Source organism: Neospora caninum, chromosome VIII (genome assembly GCF_000208865.1).
Source record: "Neospora caninum Liverpool complete genome, chromosome VIII".
In the NCBI taxonomy this organism is placed as follows: Eukaryota; Apicomplexa; class Conoidasida; order Eucoccidiorida; family Sarcocystidae; genus Neospora; species Neospora caninum.
The window spans coordinates 455,821-465,943 of record NC_018395.1 but is presented as its reverse complement, the minus strand read 5'-3'; the positions used below and the strand labels follow the sequence as shown (position 1 = coordinate 465,943).

Below are 10,123 nucleotides of genomic sequence, written 5' to 3'. Positions count from 1 at the left end.
GAACCGAAGTGCAAAAGTAAGTCACTTAGGAGGGCAAAAACGTGTGCAAGTGTGCATCTGCGCTCTTGCAGGAGAGGCAAGAAAGTTGGCTACCGTGTCTAGGTAGAGGAATCGACTTGAAAAAAACGACTCGTGTACGGCACGTGAATGACCGTAAGTTTACAGCCTCGGAAAGCCTGTAGACCCGCGGTCGCTTCACACAACCCGTGGGGGGATCCGTACCTTTTTTCGCCAGGCTAAGTATGTCGGTCTTCCCGCTAAAGCTCTTACAAAGGATACGGAGTGAAATCTCAGAAAACGGTTGGTCACACGACACAATGGGGCCGTAAGATATTTCTCCCCTCCGCTGTCTCCACCGGTGGAAGCGGACGGTGTCCGTGCGGTGGCGCCGGAGTTTTGCGTGGCCGCAGCGTTAGAGGTTCTCTCGCGGTTCCCGATTTTTCGCGGGTGCTTTTTCAGCTCTGGAAAAGTGGGGCAACGAGCCTGGCTTAGTGGCACATTGATGCGAAGGCCGATTCGACAACTCGGGAGAAAACGGAGAAGAAGGGGGCGGGTCGTATACCTCCCCGTATCCCTGTGCGAAGCGCATGCATGCGGATCGTGGAGGGAAACGCCGAGTAACCGAGAGAGGACAACTGTGCGAGTGTGTAAAGGAGGGAGGTTACATCGGGGCTAGAAGCGCCAAGAGGAAAGGTGCTCTGAGCGGAGGACTTGGTCGCTGTGAACTAGGAAACCGATGCCGTTGCGGTGTATGTTTTTCCCTTTGTAAACGGCACTGTGTGAACACGGAGAGGACAAAGGTAGCAGTTGTCTGAATCGCTTTCCACTTCTACACCCCCCCGACTCCCTCGTCCTCGGGTGTCCTGCGTGTTCCGCAAGCTTCTCCCAGTTTTTCCAATTTTGAGAGAGAAAGCCACACCAACATGGCGCTCGCAATCTTCGGCGACCGTCAGAGCGGTCAGGACGTCCGTACCGCCAATGGTAAGTACATGTGTGATTCGTGTCTCCCGGCCCCGTTTTTCCCCACCGGCGCCTTCCTTTTTGTTCCAGTCCGCGATTTCTCTCACCATTGCTTCGCACGCTCAGCTTCGCCAACAAAAAACGGGACACTTCGGTTTCATCCTTCCGCCGACTCCTGCGGAGGTTCCATGAACAGTCACCACCGGGGAAAAGGTGTTCCTCTGCTGTCGCGGGCCTTTCCTTTTCGCCTCACCCCCAGAGAGAGGCGTGTTCACGGTTGTTTCCTTTTTCTGCTGAGGCCTCTCTCGTCGCCGGGGCCTTAAAACTGCCATGCGGCCGGAGCACCTTGTTTTGCTGAAACCCGCAGATGATTCACTCTCCTGCGAAGTTTGAACATCCCGTTTTCTTTCCACTGAGCGGACGAACTCGCTCGCCGCTGCCCCGGGTGTCGGAGGCTCCAGCGTTTTGCTCTCGAGAGAGAGGGAGAGCGCTCCGCCTTGGCAACTCACACAGAGGGATGTCTTGTGCTGGTGTCCGCGTGCGCACACAAAACTGGATGCCGAACGCCTCATCGGCGTTTGACCGCGGTTTCTGCCGGGGGGAGGCGTGTCTCTAGGTTGGCGCTTTCCCCGCGGCCGCTTCTCTGAAAGGCGACTCTCCACAGACTCTCTAAAGAGAGGAGACTCCTGCATCCCTCTCCGCGCATGCACTCTCCGATAAAGAAACCTCGCGTCCTTTCGTCGGCTTCCCGTGTCCCAAAGAACAGAAGGACAGGGTGTTTTGGAGAGGAGCGACGCTCTGTGTACCCCTTGCGCGTGGCTCCAGGTTGCATCCGGTTGTCCAGACCGCCCCGTTGCGGTGTCTCTGTTCCTCTGGTGTGCAGCTGCGGCGGTTCAGTCGATCGCGAACATTTTGCGGTCCTCTCTCGGACCCCAGGGTTTGGACAAAATGCTCGTGGACGACATTGGAGACATGACAATTACGAACGACGGCGCGACGATTCTCAAGCAGCTCGAAGTGCAACATCCTGCAGCGAAAGTCCTCGTGGAGCTCTCGGATCTGCAGGTAAAACGCCCGTCCCGGTGGAGGCAGACGTGGAGAGACGGGACGGAACGCGCGTGACGACTGCTGGCTTGGAGAGAGGTGCCGGGAAACGTGACACGGCGAAGTGGACTCTCTCCAAGTCAACGCCTTTTTCCGAGTCGCCCAAAGACGCGCTTTCCACCGGATCTCTGACAGCAACGGGTTGTGATGGTGCGAAATGCCCGATCCGAAAGAGACGTGTGTAACCAAGACCGGACATTTGGGAATTTGCGGTGTTCTGTCCACGAGGGGAACCTGAGCCCCGTCTTGTCGCAGTCGGCGTCTCAAACAATCTGCCGTTTTCGCGCAGCAGACTGTCTCTGGCGACCGTTGTTTCCGATTTGTCTGGGCCTTTCGTACAGGACAAAGAAGTGGGAGACGGCACCACGTCCGTCGTTCTCCTTGCCGCCGAGTTTCTCCGGGTCGGAAACCAACTGGTGAAGGAGGGTGTCCACCCCACGGCTGTCATTGCTGGCTTCAAACTCGCGATGAAGGTAAGAGCATTCTTTTGCGACGAAAGTCCTGTCCAGCGAAAAAGACGGGAACTGAGAAGCACGAGAGACCCAAAACCCTTATCTCCAGCAAGCAAAGCAAGCGCCGTCCAACGACACAAAGCCTATGTACACATTGGCATTCGTACCCGGTTGCGTATAACGTACATGCATATACGCGTATACATGTATATCTATCTATCTATCTATCTATCTATCTATCTATATATATATATATATATATATATAAGTATGAGCATGCGGGAAAGTTGAATCGAATGTGGCGTGTTCTTTTGTCCCCCTCTCCTCACTGCATTCTGTCGAGCTGCGATCGCCAGCTGTGTTAAGTGCTCTGCCTTCTGGCCACGTCCTCTCTTTGTTCCCCCTGGTGGAAGCCTTGAGGGCTTGTGCGCATGCGGGGTTACGACACTTTGCCAGGGGTGTTTGACGCCTCTTTTCCCGTTTCCACGGAACGCGAGAGGACCATTTCAGAAACGCAGGGAGAACAGAGACACTTCTGGCCGCATGCGCGCGGACACGCAGCCCCTGCGAGAACTGACGACTGCTTTTGGTGGACCTTTGCATGCAGGAGAGCGTGAAGTATATTCAAGAACATCTGACGTCGCGAGTTGACGCGAACAACAAGGAGGTTCTCCTGAACGTCGCAACAACGACGATCAGCTCCAAGCTCATTGGCACTGAAACAAACCACTTTGCAGATCTCGTTGTCCGTGCCATTCTCTCCGTCAAGATGGTAAGCCGCTGCCGTGTTCGTGTCCATCTTTTCTGGTTTTCTTTTCAATCGGACCCAGCTGTCTCCGCGCTCGGCGCCGCGTCCCGACTCTTCCGCGCGCCTCTCCCGATCGGTCTGTGTCTCCGTGTTTCCTCTGGAAGTGCGCCCCTTTTCTCTGCGCGCGGTGTCTTTCTCTTGCATGAAAATGCAGATCACCGAGCGAGGCGACGTGAAGTATCCCGTCAGCTCCATCAACATCATCAAGACCCACGGCAAGTCGATGCGCGAGTCCACCCTCGTTGAAGGCTACGCCCTCAAAGCGGGTCGCGCCGCTCAAGGTGAGAGCGACGCCCAGCGCATGCACACTGGCGCATGCACACCGGCGCACCTTCGTCCGGACAGCGATGCTGCCGAAAGACAGAGTGTAAATGGTTCCGAGAGCGTCCTGCGTCAGGCGTCTTCCCCTTTCTTCAATTCACTCCGTTTGTATAGGCACGTGTCGAGGGCGTTGGATCATGCGCCACGTTGCTTTCTCTCAGTTAGGCAGCAGGCGCAGGGGTACGCCGGGGTAACTCAGATAATCTTGGGAGCAACACGAGTCCGCTACGTTGAGTACAGAGAAGCCGCTTTGCATCCCGCACCCGACCAGATGCAAGGCTGCGGCGCGTTTCGTTGCCTTAGCTTCGCCTAAAATGCTCAAGATCCACGTGCTGGGCTATCCCCATAGTTCACGCACACTCTCAGAGAAACAGGGCACGCAGCGAGGCTCGATGAATAGCTTGGAAAACATGTAGCTCCAGACTGCTAGCCGTGCATCCGGGGCACATGCATGCACGGGTTCATTTCCCTCGGTTTCCTTCGGATCTCAACGCAAGGAAATGTAGCCGGCCAGGGAAGTCTAGAAAACGCGTCGTGTTCGCGCCGCACAGCCCACCCCTCATGACTCGAATCTGCGTACTCTTCTTTCCTCTCCCGCGCAGGCATGCCCCAATGCGTGAAAAATGCTAGAGTCGCTCTCCTCGACTTCAATCTTCGTCAGCACCGAATGCAGTTAGGTGTGCAGATTCAGGTCGACAACCCTGAGGAGCTGGAGAAAATTCGGCAAAAGTAAGTTTTTCACACGTGCTTCATCCGTCTCACCATACCTCGCGCCCGACTTCTTCCCCAGCAAGCATCAAGGATGAAAAACCGTCGGTCTGTTGTCTGATACTGGGCATCTGGATTTAAAGACGGCTTTTCCCGTCCTTTGTTTCCTCTCCTCAACACCAGGCATGAGACGAACAACGGTGGCAGAATACCTAAACATCCCAGGATCCTTTCGACTGCATCGCTTGGTGGTCCACGGGGCGACGGGGTCTCCTTACCAGTGCTTCTCGCATGCGTTTTTGGAGTCGAAATGAACTGTCGAGTCGTGCGTTTTATTGTCGCGTAGGCGCCGTCGAATGCTTCAGGGTGCGCGAGTTCGGATGTTGGATCAACTGTAGAGACACTGCTGATATGTCTAAAGCGTTTATTCCAGACTTTCCCTTCGACACAGCGGGCGCCCCACCACAGAACTCAGGAAGCTGGGGAGCTCGTGTACCTATTTAGTTGGACTTCGCGTGCTTCGAATCGTTCAGACCTCGCCGCAACGTTTTTCTGGTTTTCTGCTGTCCCTGGGAATCTGCAGGGAAAAGGACATCACAGCGGCGAAGATTCAAAAGATCCTCGCTTCAGGAGCGAACGTCATCCTGACCACGCAAGGAATCGACGATATGGCTATGAAGTATTTCGTTGAAGCTGGAGCCATTGCTGTTCGCCGTGTCGACAGAAAAGATCTCCGTCGAATTGCAAAAATTACAGAGGGTACGGGGGCAGCACAAATTAGAAAATGCACCTTGCTCGTTCGTTCCTACCCTCACAGTCAACTCGCCGTCGCTCTCAGTGCGCCAGGGGACCCTACTGAATAGTTAATTCCCAACGTGAATGTATTCATAGACGTCAGTCTATCTATATAGAGAGAGATATATATGATCTATGTATGTGTATAGATGGATATAGATACATGTGTATATGCGTTCAGATCTCAGTGTCTGACGCCGGCCAGGCGACCAATCCGTAGATGCTGAGCGTGCATGCTGTGTACGGAGGATACGGGAACGTCTTTTTGTACCAGTCGACGCTGGGAGTTCGGAAGTTGTCCCGAGGACTAACGCCACCTTTCCTAGGACCATTCTTGAACTCTTGTCTGATCCGCAGCGCTGTCCCTTTTCTTTTCCGTTCCGAGGCTCCGCGTTTTCTGTCATGGCGTGCGTTTCGTGTCCTGACGTTCCCTCCCTGCGATCAGGCACGGTGGTACTCACCATGGCGACTCTGGACGGAGACGAGAAGTTCGACGCTTCCTGTCTGGGATCTTGCGAGGAAGTCTATGAGGAGCGTATCGGTGACTGGGACCACCTTCTTTTCAAGGGCTGCAAAGGCGGAAAGGCTGCGACTGTCATTCTTCGGGTGGGTATCTACCCGTCGGGGACAGCTTGGATGGGGTCAACATACAAGACACCTCGAGACGGGAAGGCTGCTCGAGACGAAGCAAATGCTCATTTGGACAGATCAGGCATCGGTTTCGGCTTCACGCCTTCGCTTTCCCAACTGCGCAGTTTACTCGCACACCTCTTTTTCGTTCAGTGTCGTATTTCTGCGCCGTCGATCGAGGCGGCAGGGGGCGGTCGCAATTTGTGTCGCGGTCTCTCGCGGCCCAGTCACAAACAGCACGGGAGCTAGCTTTTTCCGGTGTTCCTCAGAGGGCGGTTCAGGAACGCTTGAGGAAATGCTGTACAGAATAGAAAACCTAGGACACCGGGCGCACGCCTTTTTCGTCCGCTGCTTACCGAGAAAACAGCCAGCAGCTTTTCGTAACTTTTTTTACGCGGCGTGGTTCGTTGTGTCTGTTGTGTGTTTTCGTAGGGAGCTAACGAGTACATGCTTGACGAAGTGGACCGGTCGGTTCACGACGCTCTCTGCGCGGTGTCTCGAGCTCTGGAGCATACGCATGTGTGCCCAGGTGGAGGCGCTGTCGAAACGTCGCTTTCTGTCTACCTGGAAAACTTTGCTCGCACTCTTGGGTCGCGGGAGCAGCTCGCGATTGCAGCGTTTGCCGAGTCTCTGCTGATCATTCCCAAGACGCTCGCCGTGAACGCAGCCCTCGACGCCACGGAGCTCGTGGCCCGTCTCCGCGCGGTGCATGCAAAGGCTCAGGGTCAGTTGCCGGACGCAGCTGGGAACGGGGACGACGAGCTCAAGTGGCATGGGCTCGATCTGGTCACAGGCAAGACGCGAAACAACATGGCAGCCGGCGTCATTGAGGCGGCTGTGAGCAAAACGAAGGCCCTCCGCTTTGCTACGGAAGCTGCAGTTACCATTCTCCGTATTGACGACCTCATTAAAATTGCTCCGGAACCGGAACGGGGACAGCCCGATGACTAGAGAGATGGCCTTTACGACGGCCTTCTGTGCGCCCGCTGACGCATGGCGCCCCTTTCCCGCACCGAAAAAACGATTCGTTCCACGTTTATACGGTTGGCGAATTCTTCCGCTCTCTTTACGAGGGAACGCCAGCCCTCCGCACCTACATTTTGTGGTGGGCAAACACCTACACAGTGCTGGTTTCGTCTACAGCCTTTACCGCCTCGGCGAGGGAGCAGCAGCGGTTCGTTCGTGTCAATAGGCACGTCCCTCTTCTATGCATTCGCTGTCAACCTGTGCTCATGTAAAGCATCTGCTGTCCAGTTGCGGAGGACAAAACGGGGCAGGCTCACGGGGGTGTTTTTCGGTTGGGCCGCCTCTTTGCTTCTCCCTGGATGACTCGAAACAAAGGTGGTACCGCTCTGGGCTAGTGCAGCCGCAGCTGTGTAGGATAGTTCAGACAAGAGACCGACCCCAGAATTGCCCCGGTGTTGCGATTCTATAGCACCGTATACCATTTCGGGAAGAGAAACAGTTTATTACGTGAGGCGTCTGTCTACTGTTCGCATTCTTGGCTCCAGTCTGCTGACTTTTCTGTTACTCCGTGCTACGTGACAATTGTTCCCCAAACTCGACTGCTTGCTGCAAAAACAACTAAACATATAAAAAACGAGTGCTGGCCACTGCGCCATCAACACCGGTCCGCAACGTATATATATATATATATATATATATATATATATACGTTATATACATGAGGCATCTGCTGATACGCTGCAACGCCATCCATGTGCGTACTACCGCCGTTGGAATCCCGTGAGACTCACCACAGTGAGTCTGTTTGAGCCTCGAAAGCAAATGCTATGGTACAGCCCACACTGACAGCTTGTAGTGCCGTGCAGGTGTTATGCCCACATGTGTTCTGAGAAGTTTGCTTGTGGAGGAAAACGCCGCTTGACGGCACTTTCCACTAGACATCGGATGCGGTCGAGTATCCGATGCTCTTTTTGGTCGATCGGCAAGAGTCTCGGCTCCATGCCCCACTTGGTGCGTGCGTACTGCTCACACAGTACGGCATTGGCCAGCAAAGGGTGGCATGTCCTGTCGATGAAGAGACTTGCACAGAATTGCCGCTCTAGACTTTGTTGCTGGAGTTACCTGGATCTCTATCCTGCTACGTCGGCAACATGTTTGCTGCACTTGTTATCTTCACTGTTGCCCTTGTTGAAGGTTCTGTGTTTTTGCAACGTCTCACTGCTTCGCCGGATTCTCCTTCAGATGCCACCACAGTCGCTCAGACTCGACTTTCAACATCCCATTTTCGACACACGTGTCTGATGCCAGAGCACCGCAATAACCGGACAGGGGCCAGCTTCCTTCTGCGAAGACAGCCCTGCACGTTGCGTGGAAGTCAGCGAGAATCCAAGGTGCGTTTTCATTCTGAAACAAGGTGTCCTTCGCTTACTCATTCCGGGAACAGCAGGTGTCGGCGGGAGCCGGAGGATCTCTAGTCCAAATACTCTCAAAACGCCTTCTGGGTAGACATTTTTTGATGGTGGGAAAACGAATGGACCACAAAAAAGCAAGTTACATCAAGGGTGACACCATGAGGAAAAAAATCAGAAAACGCGAAAAACTGTCCGAACCAGGAATCGAACCTGGGTTTACACGGCCACAACGTGTTGTCCTAACCTCTAGACGATTCGGACCGAAGGTCGCTGCTCACCCAGTAGGCAGACAGCGAGTGCTGGCGTACTGCGAAGTTGTGAAGTATCACTTCTTTGGAAGAAAAGGCCTGCTTCGGTTGCCTTTCTTATGCAGAGAAACAACGCAGTGTTTCAAGTGTGTAGGAGAGGAGCAAATTGTGTAAGCGGTGCCATTCGGCGGCCCAAGGTTTGACCGTCTGTCAAGTCAGAGAATGCACCGCCATGGGGATGTAGAACCGTTCCCTCGTAAGAGAAAACACAGTAGTTCTGCGTATTTTTGATGTTCCATGGGACACACTGAATCGTATAAGCGAGCGCATGAGCTAGAGAACCCTGACTCCTGTTACCATCGCGAAGAAGACATTCTTGACAGGAGGGAGAGGATTGTCCAGCGGGCCGATAGTTCAGTTGGATAGAATGCCCGGCTACGGACCGGGTGGTCGTGGGTTCGAATCCTGCTCGGCCTACACTTTTTGGCGTGGTTTTATTGAGGCCTTTGCTCTTTAATTTCAAGCGATTAGAAATTTCTCTCCCGAGCCAATTGGTGGAGTGACACAACTGGTCAGGGGTTCGCGGGAGCAGCAGGCGTGAGACGCCGCACCTTCGTTTTTCGTATTCAGTGACACGGTTGACTGAAACATAAAAACGCCGACAAATGTTGCCACTATCACGCCCGCGACAGAAGGGGTAGCATCGAGGAAAAGTGATGTGAAGGCTGGCACCAAACCGTTGCGATGGCGTCGTCAGCACCATTAGCGATTGCTCATGTTTTTTCATCAGCTCCAATGAAATGAAATATTTCTGCAGCAGTCCGCTTCCAATTTCAAAGATTGGACACGATTCATGTGTCCAATCTCTTCAGGATCAGTACGCAGCTGAGCCTAGCGACTCCACAAAGGTTTCCTGGTGAAGCCGCTTTCAGGACACTGTACGACAACACAGGAGACGATGGCGCACTTTCCACTCTCTTTACTGACCTTGCCTTGTACTTTTGGGCATCAACACACAACAAAACGGCTCCCGGCAGCAATTTGCGGCCGTGCAACCCATCTAGCAAAAGTCTTTTGTTTTCACCACGGCAGCATGACTTGCTTGTTATTGCACGCGAGAGTCGACTCCGAAGGCACTTTCGTTCCAGGACAAGCTCTCTCGATATGTTTTGAACGAAAAATACACCCTATACCCTGGGTGACCCCCGCCTGTAATTGTCGAATGGGGAGTCATTCGTTTCCCGCTTTCCCATCCCCGCGGGCACGTCATTCCACACTTTTTTGGCCACGTGGGGAAGACATCCCCTGCAGCCTGCTCTTTGTAAAGATGCCTTGCTCGTCCTTCGTTCCTTTGCTCTGCATCTGCTGACTCTAAACCCATTTCCAGTCTGTTTATGTCCGGTAGATTACCATAAACCCATTTCCAGTCTGTTTATGTCCGGTAGATTACCATACACCCGCTTTTTCAAGCGGCATCCATCATGTTGTTTCGGGTACGTGCTTTAGGACCATGACAGCATTGCCCGTCCAGAGAAATACCGGTGTACGGGGCGCAGAGTGGGATGAATAGTCTCTGGGCAGGATGCCTTTTAAGCTGGTTCGGCGGAGTAGATGCTACGAGTTGAATTATGTCAGTGTCGACCCGGTCCGCATGTCTAATGTCCAGGGGTTCAGACCCTGTGGTTTCCTGCCAACCTCTGAAGACCATTTCGTTCGAGT

General features: G+C 53.8%; 1 protein-coding gene and 2 non-coding genes across 3 annotated transcripts; 2 read left to right on the top strand and 1 right to left on the bottom strand.

Moving 5' to 3' along the window:
• Nucleotides 1–923: 923 nt before the first annotated feature.
• NCLIV_030660 (putative TCP-1/cpn60 family chaperonin) lies at nt 924–6,729 on the top strand (the record flags this gene model as incomplete). Its single annotated transcript, XM_003883262.1, has 9 exons — nt 924–981; nt 1,844–2,025; nt 2,406–2,537; nt 3,124–3,288; nt 3,479–3,605; nt 4,248–4,374; nt 4,937–5,112; nt 5,594–5,754; nt 6,211–6,729. The coding sequence occupies 9 exons, from the start codon at nt 924–926 to the stop codon at nt 6,727–6,729; spliced, it is 1,647 nt and encodes a 548-aa protein (XP_003883311.1).
• A 1,616-nt stretch (nt 6,730–8,345) lies between these two features.
• On the bottom strand, nt 8,346–8,417 carry NCLIV_t100002. The gene has a single exon. It is a non-coding gene; the product is annotated as a tRNA-His (tRNA).
• A 390-nt stretch (nt 8,418–8,807) lies between these two features.
• On the top strand, nt 8,808–8,881 carry NCLIV_t100001. Its single transcript has one exon. It is a non-coding gene; the product is annotated as a tRNA-Arg (tRNA).
• Nucleotides 8,882–10,123: the final 1,242 nt, after the last annotated feature.